Source organism: Spermophilus citellus (assembly GCF_964194105.1).
Source record: "Spermophilus citellus genome assembly, chromosome: X".
NCBI classification, from domain to species: Eukaryota; Metazoa; Chordata; class Mammalia; order Rodentia; family Sciuridae; genus Spermophilus; species Spermophilus citellus.
The window spans coordinates 109,259,433-109,277,625 of record NC_138190.1 but is presented as its reverse complement, the minus strand read 5'-3'; the positions used below and the strand labels follow the sequence as shown (position 1 = coordinate 109,277,625).

The following is an 18,193-nucleotide window of genomic DNA, read 5'->3' as shown; positions in this document are numbered from 1 at the left end:
AAAAGTTATGAAAATACAAACTACTCACAGTGAGGAAAATATCTGCAAGTCCACATATCTACAATAGACTTATTTAAAGAACATATAAATAACTCTTAAAACTGACAAGAAAAGGTCCAATTAGGAAATGAACAAAATATATGAAGAAACATTTCACTCAGAGGAAATACAGATATCATTTAAATACATGATGAGATATTTTAGTATCATTAGCCTATCACAGAAACGCAAATTAAAATCTCAATGAGATATTACTACAAATCCACAAGAATGGTTAAAATAAAAAGTAGTGAAAGCACCAAATGCTGGTGAGGATGTGTAGACACTGAAATCACTAATATTTGGTTAGTGAGAAGGTAAAAATGTACAGCCATTCTGGAAAACAATATGGTAGTCCTGATAAAACTCAGTATGCATGTGGAAGACCCTGGATTTGATCCCCAGTACCAAAACAAAAAAAAAAAATTAAAAAGGAAAAAAGAATAAAGAAAACCCTAAATTAAACATGCAATTACCATATAACTCAGGAATTGTGCTCTTGAGCATTTATTCCAGAAAAAATGAAAACTTACATTCACATAAAAACATGTACTTGAATATTTACAGCAGCTTTATTTACAATGGTCCCAAATTGGAATCATTCCACATGCCCTTCAGTGAGTGTATTGTTAAGCAATCTGTTTACTTCTGTACCATGGAAGACAACTCAGGGATACAAAGGAGTAAACTATTGATATATTTATACATGTAACAACTTGTTTGAATCTCCAGGGAATTATGCTGGCTAAGAAGATCAATCCCCAAATCTTATTAACTTCACGATTCTATTTAGCCAACATCCTTGAAATTCAAAAATTACAGAGGAGGGAAGCATCTCTGTTGGTTGTCAGGGCTTGGGGAAGCAAATGTGGATGGATATAGTTATAAAAGGGTATCACAAGAGAGCCCTGTGCTGAGAGTTCTGCATCTTGACTCTGGTGATAGTCACACAAATGTGCATGCAATACAATTGTATAGGATTATTCACTCAAACAAATGAGTGCAAATAGAACTCTAAGATGTTATGTTTGGGGAAAGTTGGGTGAAGGCTACATTAGCATATGGTTATCTCCCTATGCATTTTTCTGTTTCTTATGAATAAATAATTATTTAAAAATAAAAATTAGGGAAAAACTAGTTATAAAAACTAAAACAGTCATTCCAAATCTCAAGATGTCAAGAAAGGGAAAGTTAACTTTGCCTCTTCTCTTCTTATAGGACCTGTACCTGCCCCTGTCCTTGGATGACTCTGACTCGCTTGGTGATTCCATGTGAAGGAGGACGGAGTGTGTAGAATCCAGAGTACAAATCCAATCCTACCACTAAAGTAGGATACTTCACTCTGAAGTGTCCAACAGGGCTATTGGTGCTTTCAATTTTTCGTTTGTTGTTGTTGTTATTTTTCAAAAACACACTGTAGTATGTTGGGTTTATTTTCCTGTGATTTCTCCTCTGGGCCACTGATCCACAGTTACCAATTATGAGAGATAGATTGATAACCGTCCTTTGAGTAACTTTCCAGGGATGCCAAATGTGCTAGTCCATGACCTTTCTACTGAATATTTAGGCGCCTTCATTATTTTTCCTATCTCACTTACTCATACACTATAGCAGTCTTCCTTCTGTAGAGGGCTGTTTACATACTTAGCATTTAAAATGTTTGTGTGGGGAAAAAAATCTTATTGGTGCATCCAAGAGTGACAAACACAAGTGCCCCTTGTCTCCGGATCTTAATAATGCTGGAGGCTCCCAGGAAGATGGCAAGGCGGCTCCCCAGCCTTGCCCTTTACTCCTGATTGAGCCCCAGTTTGTTGTCTAGCACCAACCCTGTCTGTCAAGGGGTAGAAACACCAGCAGCTAATAACTATGGCACCAGATGCTTAGGACTGTGGGGGCAGGACTAGCTAAAAGAGATGAAGCAGAAACTTCTAAGATGTTTCAGTAGAAGTTAAAAAGCACAGTCAATTCCTGGTCAACTTCTCCACTGGGGCAATTTGGAATCAATAAGTAATTGATAAGACTTTGGAATAAAGGATGTTATATATTTGATTCATCTTGAAAGCTGTCCAACATACCAAGTTATTACAATGAACTGTACGGTATCCATCTATCTCTGTTCTATTGAATGCCTTGTAAACAGCTAACACTGAAAACACTGTGAGAATTTGTTTTCAGGTCTGACACCTTTCGGTCACTTTTTATAGCAAGAAACCAATATCCTTTTTATAAAAACTCATGTCTGTATTTCAGGAGCAAACTCTTCAGGCTCCTTTTTTATAAACTGGTGATTTTTCTTTTGTCTAAAAAACACATGCAGAAAATTTACCAAAAAAAATGCAGAAGAATAATGTAGTTTAGAAATCATGCTGTCACTGCCAAACAGTAACCTCCAGGAGAATATGAAATGAATAGCAGAGGCCAATTCAATAGAATCAGTCTTTTGATAGCTTTTTAACAGTTATGCTTACATTAATAATTTCAATGTGGACCAGACATTCTAATTATATTTTAAATGAAATGTTATGGCATATTTTAAGCAACTCTTTTTTATCTATAATCCTAATATTTCATACTGAAGATACAGAAACCTTTCACTTTAACACTAGAAAGGATTTCTCTTTATTAAGGACTGATCATTTAAAATAATTCTCAGTCTTTGAGGTACAGGTTCATAACACTGCTTTTTTGTCTGTAATCATAGCCCATAATGGCAAAGACAACTAAATTTAGGTGAAAGCCATGCATGCTAATTCTGTGTTTGCTTTGAGCAGATATGAAGATTTCCTTTATTGCTTTGTAATTGTTCAGATATTTTGAAAGGTGCATCATTCAAAGCCAAGCTATTGTTTGGCTACTGAATGACATGCAGTTGTCCCTCCCATGAATGGAATGAGCTTGCTGTGTGTGTCTGTGTGTATGTGTATGTGTGTGTGTGTGTGTGTGTGTGCACGCACACACGTGCGTAGACATGCACATGCTCCTTTGCAGCTGATTCACAATTAGGAAATATACTGTAAGACAACCCAACATGGATTGATGGCAACTTGGTGGCATTGCTGATGTGCAGGGAGAAACACCGGGTGGAAGGGGTAGCTAGAGGTCCCTAGACAATTTCAGAAGTTCTTAATTACCAGAAACAGTTTTGATTCAGAAGTGAGATGATGTTAATACTGGTTTCTGCTTCTTCTGATCATTCACTGAAGAACCCCCAAATTATGAGGATCTCCTTTTGATCTCTCCTGCATTTGTAGATCCATTCAAAGCATTTGAGAAACTCATTTCACCTAGCCCCTATTTCTTTCTAGAAGCTCACAGTTTTCATATTGCCTCCTAAAATAATCAAAAATTAATTAGAAAAAAATGGTACTTTGGAATGGGAGTTGGGGATAGAGAATGATGGGGGGTCTATTTTTAAACTTTACACCAGGTCTTTCTAAAGACTCCATCCACTGTCTTTCTTAAAATCTCATTTAGTCCCACACCTTCATTTTAAGATAAAGAAATAGAGAGGCAGCTTAATGACTGCTGGGAGAGTAGGTAGGACCAGAGGAAGAAACCAGATTTCCTCATGCTCTACACAAGCTGAGAACTTCCTTGCATGTGGCTTATGTACCACTAGAAAATACTAAATGGACATATTGTATTTATAATAATCTTGGAATCAGCAGTCTTCTGTAACAATAGTACAGTTTCCATCTTTCTTTTAATTATTATAAGGAAATGTTTCTGTATTGCCACTTTGAGGGGCTTGGCGTAGTTCAAAATTCAAGCCTCCAATAATTGCATTTTAAATTAGCCCATGTTTTCAAGGCAAAAAAGTGTCACTGAGCTCATTTACCCCTATTATTTGTTCCCAATTTATCCAGTTCAGTTTTACCACTCTAGTCCCATTGTGTTGACTGCTTCATGGTTAGCAAACATCAAGTCAGCAAGCATTTGCCACCACTCCCCATAACTTCTTCTCTCTTATACACTCAAACACACACACATGTGCACACACACAATCCATCTGTTGCTTGTTCCTACCTCCTAATTTTTCTTCCCTACATAAATAGAAATAGGGACAAAGAAGGGGAAATGTATATATAGGGGCTGGGCTGAACAACTAACTTCATAAGTAGTGTTAACTAGAGGTAAATTGAGAGAAAATCTCCTTTTCTCTTCACTGTTTTGGAAAGGATAGCCATTAGCATGACTACTTTGTGTCCTTATGGACTTTAGTATTAGCCTAGATTGAATCATAGAGTTTTCTAGCTGGAAGGAACCTTAAGATCACATCATCCACTCCCAAATTCCTCATTTTTTTTTCAGGCCAGGAAATGGAGACACAGAGGTAAAGTAATTTCCCTGAGGTCACACAGTTGGCTAGGGGCAGGGTTGGGATTAGAACCCGCATCTCTTGGCTCTTATTCCAGGGCCTTTTCCCACTAACCAGTATTGCCTTCCATTAGGCTCCTGAGAATTCTTTCCCAGGGTCATGTTGCATCTTGGAGCCATATGCTGCTGCCCTGATCTCAGTGGGAAATCCACCCAGCAACTTAATATGGCCCTTTCTCCCCACATTCACATGGTTCCCATTCACATGGGCTGCAGATGTCCCCAAAGAGAGGGAGGCATTTAAGACCAATAGGAACAACAGTCTATCTAACTCAGGGGATGCCCCATCTTGAGGCGCCTTTGGAATAGTCCTCTGAGCTACTTACTCTGTTAAAAATGGAATAAAAGAAAAGTAGTTTTCCCTATCTGCTCCACACATGTCACCACATACTGATTTGTCCTCCCAGGCAAAGGACTAAAGGTTTCTTGTTTCAAGAGCAGGGAAAGGAAGAAAGGAAGAGTGAAGTAATAGCTTTGTTCATCCTGATTTTCTGAGATGGCTTTTCAGCATTTTAAAAACTAGTGCAGCTACCATTGCTACTGGTAATGATTGCTTTTAAAATAGCAATGATTTCTTTCCACTAGACCAGCTAGAGAAAATAACCTAGTCTTTCTGTGGTTGTCCTCATACACAATGTCCCCATAGCCATCCTCCCCTGATGGGGAGAGTTTCCATGTATAAGCAAGGGGCATTGTGACTAAAATGTTCCCTGGTTGATGTTAAACATTGGTTCCTTGTGTTTTCACCAAAATAGCAAGCAGTGTGCTCTATGCACCATACTCATCTTCTTGTGTACACTGCTCCTGTGGCCTTCCATGGCAGAAACCATGGAAACAAGGTCTGAACATGCAGCAAGGCTCTTCCTGGGAACTAAAGGGTATTCATTAATTGAGTTCTAAGAGACCTCCTACTAGGCTTACTCCATTCCTCAGGTACTTCCTTCTTCCTTTGCTCCTCCTCAAACAAAAGTAGCCAAGGAATCTTAATGTAGATATGTAGCTATCCTCTTAGATCCTTCTTAGAATCACCTAGCCCAGGTCACAGACAAGGAATTCAGTGCTTGCCTTGGACAGAATTGTATCTCCAACCCTAATCTCTTCAATACTCGGGGTAGAGATGCACCTACTCCCTCTCAAATTTTATTCTAAATGTATTTTCTTTAAAAAAAATTGCACGTCTCCCTGGGATTGGAGAAAGAACATACCCATGTCCTCAGAATGAACTTCAGCATAATACACACCAGTGGGAATTTTTCAAAATACAGCACATGTCAGAAACATCTATGTCAAGAGACTTCCCTAGACAGAAGCATTGGAACAGTGTGGTTTGAATGACTTCCTTCACAGTTGTCTATTTGTTATGGAAATAAAAGGCACTGGGTATTATTTTTTGAAGGTGAATAAAACTTGGTTTTGGCTACATGGAGCCATAGGATTCATGGCCAGGCCTCAAGCATCTTTTGTCTTTGATGCATTAAGACACTTGGCTTTTAGACTCAGATTGGTTTCCTGAATAACCCATCAGCACTTTGCGGAGTGGGGAAGGAGCAGGAGTTCTATGTTATGAGACCTGGAGCCCAGAGAAGGAAGAAGCTGAGCACTGGCCCACAGCCTTTGATAGTATGTCAGGAGTGATATGGGATCTTTTTTGTAGCAATTGAGCCTTGCAAATCTCCTGAGTCTCTTTTCTAGGATGGAGTTTAGAAACTGTCATATTTCTGCCTCTGCTCTAAGAGGACTTCATATAAAGCTTCATCCACTGTTCTATGAGTCCATGCAGGTTTTCTTCTTCCTTGCAGGTATGACCACCTGAAGCAAGGATAGTTCATTGATTTTCATGCCTGCCTTTTGGCCAGAGAGGCATCTGTCAAATTTTCTGGCTGTTGGTGGCCCAGAGTCAGTCTAGTGCTATTACCATTCAGTATATTGCCATTAGATAGCCCTTAAAACCTGTGATTACATATAAGACAATATGGGTCATTTTTTAAAAAAATGAATTCCCAATTTTATTCTTCTGGCTAGCAGATCTCACTTCTTTGGTATGTAAAAGACAGGTGGTTCTTGTTACACAGCAGCAAAGACACAAGTGTGGAGAGGTAAACAAATTTCTAGAATCACAGAGCAATGATTTCAGAGGGCAACCTACTATGGGCTGAGACTATTAGCAGATTCTCCTAGCCCCTTCCATTTTCTCTCCTCACAGTCTAGAAGTCTCACTCTTCATCAGTCTATCTTTCAGTATGCCTGACCCTCTTATCCCTTCAGGAAAATGGGTGTTTCTTCTCTATCTCCTCTACTCTGCTTCCCAGAGCTTGCTTCCATTCCCAAAGCTCTGCTGTGGTCTTCACACGCAGCCTCTTGATGTTGCTTCCTGCTTGTTTTCTTGTTAAGGATCCATGCAGCCCTCAACATTAGCCAAGCTTGTTGGCATAGGCTACCATTTGCGATGACTGACTTTTTATCCCTTAGTTTATTGGCTTCAACATCTCCTAGAATTAGAGGTGAATTTTTCTTACCTTGGATGTCTGGGGCTAGGGGAGTATAGGATGCCCATTCGGAATTAAGGCCTCTTCCTTCTCCTGATCACAGAAGGTGGGTTAGTTGAGGGAGATCAGATGACATAATAGAAGTCAGAATAAACACCTTGTAAACTAAGGCGAAGACTTGAAGGCATAGGAATTTCTCATTTCTGGGAAATAACCTGAAGAAATCAACGGCTTTTTGCCACTTTACCTCCACCATGTATCACTTTTTTTTCTTTTCTATTTCCCTATATTTGTTCTCAGTTTATGCTCTGTTATCACTCTTTTTACTGTGCAATTCTTTGATCATTTTTTGGTTTTTCCTCCTCCCTGTCTAGGCACTGAGCATATGCTTTTTCTTAGCCTGTGATTTTTGCCTTGGAATTGATGCAAAATTATTTCCAGACTCAACCAGCCCTAGTCTTACCCCAGTATAGTCAGAAGCATATTGGTGGGAATTAACCTGACCCTGGCCCTTTGTCTTTTCCATTTTCGGTCTCAGCAGACCTCAATCATTTTTCTTAGAGCTCATTTATCTTTAGGTTGTTGCCTTCCAAGCACTGTACAGAATACTTTGTGGTTCCTTTGTAGTCTGCCATTTTTGTGGAGCAGTGAAGTGTGCTCAGAGAAATACTCAGCTGAACAGAAAAAATCCACCCATGGATTCATATCAGCTAAATACTATTAGTTGATTTTGTTTAATTTGCTCATAGTTGAAAAAGCTGCAATATAATGAGAGACCACAGGTGATTGCTCCTGCCATTTGGTTTGGCTGGGTGGGGATGGGGGGCAGGAGCAATTTGTTTAAACTTTTACCACTACTCATTAAGCTCTCTGTAATAACCTTTTGTTTTGCATTTGCCAACTGTTGAGTTGGTCAAGCTCAACTGGTAGGCAACTGGGGTTAATTTAAATGAAAAGGGTATTTAACAAATCCATACTATAAAAAGAAACATTCATTTAATTGAGATGTAGTTTTTCCTTCTGTTACAGATTCACCTCAACCTTTTATTTTTGACACCAACTGCACAGGCAGTCCCTATATATGTAATCAGTGGGCCTAGAGAAGCTAACTTGTTAGGTGTTCATTTATTCAGGAGAGTTCACAGCCCCTGGGAATGTCACTGCTTGGCAATATCATATGGGATGCCAAAATTTCCAATGAGTTTCTTTATAATTTCTCTTAATGGGGCTTAAGCAAGTAGGAGGTTATACCAAAATGTCTCCAGTGTATGGTCCTGTAATATATTGCAGCTTGAAGCCAATGATCCCTTATGACTTGTACACAACTAATGCATGTTTTGATTGAATTTTGCATTTCTCATATGTGGTAAGTTCTTTAAAACATTTTTGGTCACCTTTTTGTGCCATTAAACTTGTATAGAAAAATGTTTTTATGGCCATTTTCAAAGGGAGAAAGTTTAAAATGGAAACAGCCCACCCTTTGTGCCCTATAGCTGTAGTTAGGATTGAGTAACTGTAGTAAAACAGCTGTAATTGGTGGTTGTAGTGTTAGAGGCGTTAGCTTGCTAGTGACTAGCTTTGGAGAGTAAATGCATGGTATTGTACATCACATTTCTTAACTAACTCATTTTAACCTCTGAAAAGAATATATTCTTCCTTGTGGCCCTTCTCCCCTCTCCCGCTCCCTGCTTCCAGATATCTTCCCTGCTCCCAGGTATCTTGTAAATAAATGATTTAGGGGCCAATCATTCTTGCCAAGTAAAGTCAGCAAAGAATAAATAAGCCAAAAGGGGAGAAAGACATTTCTCAGCAGTTATTGACCATTTCTCAAGGAATGGCATAGTGATCAAAGACTCAATTCCCTTTCACATAAAAATCAGTGGCAAATTGGGAGTGTCTTTGTTTGATCACATTACAGAATTGAATAGTTCTCAGAATCACATGAAATCCAAAGACAATAGGCAATGATGTCCTTATCCCTGCAGTAGTTTTGGGGAATTTGGAGACATCCAAAGACCAATGACCAATAATTATTTGAAAAGAAAAAAGAAAATAAAAGCAGAGAAATATAACATACTTATGAGTTTTAGTCATCTCTTTAGAATGGTTATTATCGGAAAAGACGAGGACCTGGGTTTATATACATTGTTGTTTCCCAGGTACTGCCTAGCCCACTCTTAGATTGCAATTTTCCTTTTTGGTTTGCTGTTACCTTTGGACTGGTAGGTTTGGTGAGGCCCATGTAAAACTGGTTGGGGCAGACCCTTTTTATCTCCTGTGCCTGTTAACATCCCTTTCCCCCCTCCCCCTTCATACTTTGATGAGGGCTCTTTGGTCAGAGGACTTCAAGGTCGTCTAGAGAAGTTCCCCATTCGTGTCAAGTGTTGTGAACTGTGAATGCTGCAGATTCACAGTGTTCAATACTGTGCAGCCAAAGAGCTGCTCTTGCAATCATTTTGGCTCTCAAGCTCTGTTCTCCATTGCATTCTCTTTTTTGTGTACATTTGCAAGATGGGTGTAATGTCATTTTCCAAAAATAAAATTTGATTTCAATATTTTTGGCTGACATTCTATTTTTTTAACCATTAAACAAATAATCATATAACCATAAAATGTCCAAGCTGGCACAAGACTTGGACAGTATATTGCCCAACCCTTTAATTTTACAGAAAATAAAGCTGAGGATCAATGTATGATGGAAAAACCATGATTGACAGCATCTCCCTCCAGAGTTGAGCAGCAATCAAATGACTTCTTTTTGTATCTAAAATCCTTTGCCCAGGGTCAGATCGTGTCTTCAGAATAGGTGGTCACTTCTAGTACTCTGCAGAAATCCAAGAAAGATTTGAAAATATCTCTACCTGCTGCCTGCAATTCATTAAACAGTACAGCTTTCCATTCTCAATAGGTTATGGTGCAGCTACTCTCTGGGAGAGGGAACACATAAATATTTTATTCACCCTAAGGCATAAATAACTAGTTAAATATTTTTCTCAGATTGGGTTTTAATGGGGTCAATAACACAAGGAACTGTATGTGGGAAGAGGTTGATGTCAAGGGTGGGAGGAAACAGCACAGAAAGAGGAGGCTGAGATCTTGGGAAACACTTTGGTCAACCCCACAATTCTAAAGGCCAACACTGAAGTTCCCATCTGACCTGTGTTTCCAGAAGCAAAGATGCCAACATACATTAGGCATTTCCAAGGACTGAGGTAAGTTGGAATGTCTCCTCCATACAATATTTTAGCAACCAGACCCATCAACATCACTCTGGTGAGAACAAAGAAAGTAGATGGAGATGGCATTTCTTGGTGTGCCTAATCCAAAGGAAAGTTGGATGCAACAATCAGACTGGCTAGACCTCTGTAACAACAATTTTGTAATAAATTTTTCACAAAGGACTGGGTATGTATTACAAGCAAACATAAGTTCTGCTCAGTTACCAGCAGCGCAGAACAAACAAAAATCACCAGACTCTGGTGGAAAGCAAAAACTGTGCCCCCTTAAAAAACTGTAGTGTTTTCCTCATAGACATAACATACTTCATATAAATGACAAGTTTTAATTTTGAGATTATCTATTTTACCTTTTGGTATTAAAATGTCAATTCCTTTTTATTTGTTCTAATTAGTTATAAATGACAATACAATGCATTTTGACATGTACATAAGTGGAGTATAACTTCTTATTCCTCTGGTTGTACATGATGTAGAATCACACAGGTCATATAATCATATATTCACATAGCTTAATATCTTATTTATTCTACTATCCATTCTTTTATGAAATTTTGGTTACAGTAAAAGATAGGCATGTATTTGTTTTTAATATCTCAAGTGGCTAATCATGGGAGCGACTCAGACAAATCTTTTTTTGGGGGGGTGTACCAGAGACTAGGCTCAAGGGCTCTGGTTAACTGAGCCACATCCCCAGCCCTATTTATTTTTTTCTTTTTAGGCAGGTTCCCACTAGATTTCTTACAGCCTTGCTAAATTGTTGAGACTGACTTCAAACCTATCATCTTCCTGCCTCAGCCTCCCAAGCTGCTGGGATTACAGGCCTGCACCAGCATGCCCAGCCTATTTTTCTTTTTGAAATTTTAAAGATTTGGAAGTCTAGAAATTTGGAAACCACTTGTTTAGACTAAAAGAATGGAGATGTGGAGAAACAAGTATGGGTGGGGTTATAAGAAAAAAAAAGGTATTCAACAATGGAGTTTAATTCAGCCATAAAGAAGAATGAAATAAATTTGCAGGAATATGAATGGAACTGGAGAGAATCATGCTAAGCAAAATAAGCCAGACTCAGAAAGTTAAGGGTTTTATGTTCCCTCTAATATGGGAAGCTAGCTATAGAGAAAAAAAATTAAAGGGAATCTCATAAAAATAAAAGGGAGACCAGTAAAATAGAGGACGTGGATTGGGAAGAGGGGAGGGAAAGGGGAAGTAGTAGGGAATGAAATTGATCAAATTATGTTATGTGCATGTACAAATATATCACAACATATTTCACTATTATGTATAATCATAATGTATCAATAAAAAAGAAAAAGGTTGTTTAGTATTTGAAGGAAATTCTTCCTCAGGGTATTTGATCTTCTCCCCTTCCACCTCTCCCTTCTCTTCTAGGCTTTCCCCATTCCTCTCTCATTCTCCCTTCAGCTTTCCCTGTTCCCCACGGTATAAGCACCCCCCAAAACAGTGCATAGGCACCAATTAGGAACCTGTCAAAAATGCACATCCTTGGGCCCCACCCCACATAAATGGGATTAGAAACTCTGAAAGTGAGGCTTAGTGATTCCTGTGTCAACAAGCCCTCCAAGGGAATTCTGAAGCCATCTCTTGTTTAGGAATTCCCTGCTCTGATGAATTCTACTTTCTTTCCCCCAGGACTCAGAATCTATGTAACGGGTATGATGTGGGCCATTTGGTTTAGAGTTTGCATCTCTCCTCAAAGAACTTACTCAAGAAACTTACTTCTAGAGAGATCTCTATATATTTAGTTTTTTGAAAGACATCTTTTTTCAAAACCAAACTTGTGTAGGTAAAGACACAAGGTCTTCACAGCTGTTACAAAGGCCAAGATGGGGATGTAAGCAGATCATGAGTTAAGGCCAGAGCTGGTGGACCATGGAACTGCTGATATAGAAGTGCGAAGATTTGGTGGGCAAATTGGATGTAGGGAAGAAATACGAAAGAGGGAAATCCCTAACTTGAGCAATTCAGCCTGAGCTTCTCTTGGTCCCAGACCCTCTTCTGCTCTGGACAGCTCAGTAGCCTCTTGCATACCTCCTCCCCTAACTTCAGCCCTGGCTCTGCAATGCTCATTCACACTTCACCCTTGCTGACAGACTCTACCCTTCTTTCCCTGCCTAGAAAAATACCCTCTGAATGCCCTTCCACATTCTCCCCACCTGTCTAAATCTCAGACGTAGCCAAAACCTACCAGCAACGGAACTTAAGGCATATTTATAAGAAAAACAAATCCAAACATGGAGAAAAACTGGCAACTTTCTATTCCCGAACTTTCCAGAGCAGTCCTGATCTTGTGTAACTTTTTTTTTTCCTTTTCCAAATAAAGGTGATTTGTTAAACATATAACTAAATGTGATTTAGTTTTTATATGTTTCTAAAAAAGAATCCATATAAATAAACTCACAAATCAGAAAACATCCCTTGTCAGGCCACATATCCATTCTGAGAGTTTGGAAAAATAGGATTGATTTCAGGGAGAGGCTTCCCCTAGGTTTTCTTGTCAACTTGTCCGCCCACCATTCTCCGGCCCTACTTGCCAGTATGGGAGAGGTGGTACACCCTTCGTTTCTCTTCCCCCTTTCTCAAAACTCTAAGAGGGTCATTCAGATTGCCTGATTATATCCTGATTGCTTTGAGGAGACAACTTTGAGTAAGCAGGTAATTTGTCTTTGAACCCCGGAGACTGCTGATTTTCTTCAATCAAGGAGACCCCTTGCTTAAATTTTTTTAATCCTTTCTTTCCCTGCCTGAATAGATGTGACTGATTCTGCAAATGCTTCCCCCAACTGAGAGAGGGATAAGTCCCAGAGTTCTGAATTAGGTACCACTATTTACTACTCTCAGAAATGAACCAGTGCATATAGAATTGCAGAATGTCAAAGGCAGAAAGACTTTCATAAATCACTTATCCAATGTTTTCCAAACTTCACGGATATGAGTCACATGAAGTACTTGTTACAAATACTAATTCCGGGACTCCACCTTAGTCTCACTTCATTAGAGTCTCCAGGACAACAATCTGGAAAGCTGTATGTTGAACAAGAGCTTCAGTGATCATTTCCTCTGGGAAGTTTACAGTACTTCCCAAACTTTGCTGTGGACAGTATCACCTGGGGAACTTGTTAAAATAGAGTCTGATTTCAGAGATTTAGTTTGGGACCCAGACTGCATTTCTCACAAGCTACCCACCCCCGCTTGCTCCATGCTTAGGCCACACTTGAAGCAGCAAAAGACTAAGTTCAAACCTCTCATGGTTCAAGAGGAAGAAACTGAGTCCCAGGGATGGAAGGGAGTCACCGTGTTCCAACATTTGGATAAAGGCAGAGATGGTTAGTACTGGGGACTCCTGAGTCCTGGTTCAGCACTCTTTCCATATGACCAGGTTGCCAATCACCAGCAAACACATAAAGCAGCCCAGCTGTAATGGCACTATTTCCAATCAAAGGCTAATTGGAAAAATGATGCTTCCTGAAAGGGAAGCAGCCCTGGCTTGTCTCAGTAATGAGTGGGCATACTGGCAGGGAAAGACAAAGAGTGGGGGAAGGAAAGAATTTATGTTTCATTTTAATTGAAGAAATGAGTCAAGGTCCCCTTACAAGAAGCCAGGGGCTGGGGGAGGAGTTAAGGTCATATAATGTCCTCCTACAACATGGAGGGCAGGATGGGGTGGGGCGGAATCTAAACTAAACAAACAGAAACCCATCCCCCAAAACCTTGTGGAAGTGCTGTGACAGAGGTGCTGCAAGGAGCTGAGGGTGCAGAGGAGGGGCAGTGTAACTGCTGGAATGGGGTGATGAAGGCTGCTACATATTGGAGTTAGTATAATAAAGTATTAATGATGAAGAATGAGCTAAGAATTACCCTGCCTAGAATAAATCCTTATTTTAATGGTCCCCTTCAAGCACAGACTTCTCTGAGGAGGTGAAACTTGAGCTGAGACTTAAACAACAAGATGGAGTTTGTTAGAAAAAGGGGGAGAACAAGGGCATTTCAGCCAGAAAGACAAAGACAAAGAGGTATGATCCAGGCCCAATATGTCTGCAGATCAGAAAGGCCTCCAGTGAGGTAGGGGAGCCTTAGCTGTGGAGTGCAGGGGAGTGAGTAGAAGGAAAGGTTAACCAGGATTCATTCACTTGACAGATATGCAATGCACTCTGTTCCAGGTACTGTAGTAGACTCTCAGGAGTAAGTAAACATGTCCCCTCACCTCCCAGAGCTCCAAGTCTAGCTAAGGTAGATGGTAATTATGACACAGCATGTCCAGTGCTAGGATGTGAGGAAGCATAGGCAGAGGAATCACCTAATTCACTCTCAGAGACATTTGGAGAGCCCTCCCAGAGGAAGTAACATCTTAACTGAGGCCTAAAGTTAGCTGGAGGGAGGAAGAATGTTGTAGGTGAGGGGAAAATAACATGTGAAGGGCCTGAAAAAAGTGCTATGCTCTTGAGCAACTAAACAATGTGGCTCAAGTATGGAGTGTGATAGAGGGAAGGTGAAAAGTGATGTTGGAGAGGCAAACAGAGGCCAGACCACATGGGGCCTATAAGGCACAATTAAGAAATTTGAATTTCCCTCTGAACAGCACCCGGGGTCATTAAAGAGTTTGAAGCAGCTAGGCACAGTGGTGCACGCCTGTAATCCTAAAGGCTTGGGAGGCTGAGGCAGGAGGATTGAACCATGCATTCAAAGTCAGCCTCAGCAACTTAGCAAGGTGCTAAGCAACTTACTGAGACCCTGTCTCAAAATAAAAAAATAATAAAAGAGCTGGGGTCATGGCCCAGAGGTTAAGCACCCCTGAATTCAATCCCCAGTACCAAAAAGGGGAAAACAAGTTTGAAGCAGAAGAGTGAGATGAGCTGATAAAAGTTGTAGATAGGCCACTCTTACTGTTGCCATGTGAAGACAGAGCCACAGGAAACCCGAGTGCCAGAGACAAGGTGTGCACTAGGGGCTGATGTCATGAACCAGGTGAGAAATTAATGAAGCTTGGACAAGGATTGTGGTGGCATAGATGGACACTTCAGTTTATCTCTGGCAGAGGGAAGTGAGTCCGAGAATACGAAGAACTCTGGGCTAGGAAGAACTGAGGGCCACTGGTATACTTTGGGCCTCCTGCTGGGCAATGGCAGGCTTTCACTTTTCCTGTCCCTTCCACCACCTCCATTGTTGTGCTGTTTCTGAGTATAACAGGCTTTGGCTGCCTATGCTTCATCCTGACTGAAAGTCCAGGCCCAGTAGGAGGAACTACCAATTGCTGAATCTCCCCCATTATGTGACAGGCACTGTGCTCAGCACTCAACATACTTTACCAGAATAACCATTAACAAACTACAGCAGAGTGGTTGAAGATAGGAAACTAGGGCCCAGAGAGGTGAAGTGACCTGGAAGTAATCACACAGCCAGAAAATGATAGCCTGGCAATCTTTCCATTAAACTGACTTGCCTCTTTATAAAAGTTTGTATTTAAAATGGCTTTCCTGGGGCTGGGGTTGTGGCTTAGTGGTGGAGCACTTGCCTAGTATGTGTGAGGCCCTGGGTTCTATTCTCAGCACCACATACAAGTAAATAAAATAAAGGTCTATAGACAACTAAAAAAAAAAAGAATATATGAATACACAACCAATGAACTCCACAGCATGTACAACCACAAGAATGGAATCCTAATTAGAATAAATTACACTCCATATATTATAATAGGCCAAAATATACTCCACTTTCATGTGTATCTAAAAAGAATTTTTTTAAATGGCTTAATACAAAGTCCTAATGCTATGGATTTACCATCTTCTGTACCTAGAATGACAAAGAATTTACAAGTAGATTTGAGGTTTCCAGATCTGAAAAGGTAGATCACACAAGCATGGTCAAAGCAACAAGGAAGTTGTGGGTGTTAAAGGTAAATGGATGGTACTAAGAATAGGGCCCTTTATCACTAGAACAAGCCTGGTGCTGATTGATTAAAGACAAAAACAAAGAAGTGTCTCAAGGCATCAGCAGGAAGGAACTCAAAAACATGAGTCTCCAAGGACTTGGAGAAATCATTTAATCTGGCATCAATCATTCTTTTTTTTTTCTTAGTACTGGTGATTGAACCCAGGAACACTTAACCACTGAGCCACATCCCCAGCCTTTTTGTTTTGTGATTTTTATTTTATTTTATTTATTTATTTTTGAGACGGTCTTGCTAAGTTGCTCAGGGCCTCACTAAATTTCTGAGGCTGGCTTTGAATTTGTGATCCTCCTGCCTCAGCCTCCTGAGCCACTGGGATTACAAGCATGCACCACTTAAACCTGGACCTGGGCATCATTCTTGATGTGCTCTTTTTTCCATTTTAATACATTTTGCTTATTTTAAAAATGTGGACTCTTCTAGTGTTCTCACCAAAAAAAAAAAATGATAAGCAGAGATGACTCATGCATTAATTAGCTTGACTTAACTACTCCATGATGTATACATATTTCAAAACCTCATACTGTATACCATAAATATATGATTTGTGTTTTTCAATTAAAATTTGTTTTAAAATGTGAGCTGGAGCATCAAAGGACATAATCAACAGACTGAACACAAAACTTGTAGAATAGCAGAAAATACTAAGAAAATATATATTTTATAAAGGATTACTATCTGGAATACATAAAGAATTGCTATAACCCAACAGCAAGAAAATGAATAACTTGATTTAAAATGGGCAAATTACTTGAATAGGCAAAGGTATACAAATGTCCACTAAGTATAGGTAAAGATGCTCAACAGCAGTAATCATTAAGGAAATACAAATCAAAATCACAATGAGATATCACCTCACTCCCATAAAGAAGTTTATCATTTAAAAAAAACAAGTGTTGCAAGCATATAGAGACATTAAAACTCTTGTGCACTGGTGGCAAGAATATAAATAAAATGGTGAAGCCATTATGGAAAACAATATGGTGGTTTCTGAAAAAAAATAAAAAATAGAGTTATCATATACCTACTTCTGAGTATATATAAAAAATGAAAGTGGGATTTCAAGGATATATTTTCACAACTGTGTTCTTTGCATTCACAATAGCCATGAGGTAGAAGCAACCCATCACCATCAACAGATGAATTGATAAACAAAATGTGATACATAAGTACAATGGACTATTATGTAGCCGTCTTAATAAGGGAAGGAATTCTGACACATGGATGAACCTTAAGGACATTATACTAAGTGAAATAAACCCATCACAAAAATTTAAATACTTAATAATTCCACATATATGAAGTATTTGCTGTAATCAAATTCACAGAAAGAGAAAGTAAAATAGTAATTACTGGAAACCAAGGGAAGGGAGAAATGAAGAAATGCTGAATGATTTAGAGTTTGAATTAGACAAGATAATAAGGTTCTGGAGATCTAAAATATGTGAACATATTTCACACTGCTGAACTGTACACTTAAAGATGGTTAAGATAGTAAATTTTGTGCTACATGCATTTGATCACAATTCTATCTTCAAAAGTCTTTTTTTAAAAAATGTGGTTGGGATCAATGTTTATGGGAGTTCCTTCTCTCTCCAGTAAATCTTAGCTCCCCCCACCCCAAGTTTTCCAGAGCACTCCTCCTAAGCCTCCACCAGAAACTTTTTTCAGGCAATGGGAAGAATGGGAAGGATTCTCTCTGACCAGGCTCCATGAAGACCCCTTTCTGTCTCCCCAGTCTGAGGAGTCCTCCCTCCTTAGCCCAGTGGATAGTCTTAGTCAATTTTGCATGTGTTCATGGAATGTATGTTCTCAGAGGTACTGGACGAGGGCTGTCAAGGAGAAGGAGAAAGGTGTGGACAGCTTGTTCCAGCTCTGTAAGTTATAAGGAGCTCTCTGCTTGTCCGGCAATGGCATAACTTTGTAGATTTCAGGCAAGCCTGTGCTTCCTCTGAAACGTTCTTTCACTGCAGGCAGAAAAACACAGTAAACCGCGATCCAAAAAAAACCTGTCCACCCGTGAATGGCGCTTTGTAAGCAGGTTAATGTATAACACTTTAGAAAGCTGGGCAGGGAGCATGTTTGCT

General features: G+C 39.6%; 1 protein-coding gene across 1 annotated transcript in view; it reads left to right on the top strand.

The window, feature by feature from the left end:
- DCX (doublecortin) overlaps nucleotides 1-1,314 on the top strand; it is a gene marked incomplete at its 3' end in the record, with an annotated part of 119,599 nt that extends 118,285 nt beyond the window's left edge. The window contains exon 7 of the mRNA XM_081277923.1: nucleotides 1,258-1,314. Within this exon, the coding sequence (XP_081134049.1) occupies nucleotides 1,258-1,314 (57 nt within the window). The remainder of the gene's footprint in view (nucleotides 1-1,257) is intronic.
- Nucleotides 1,315-18,193: the final 16,879 nt, after the last annotated feature.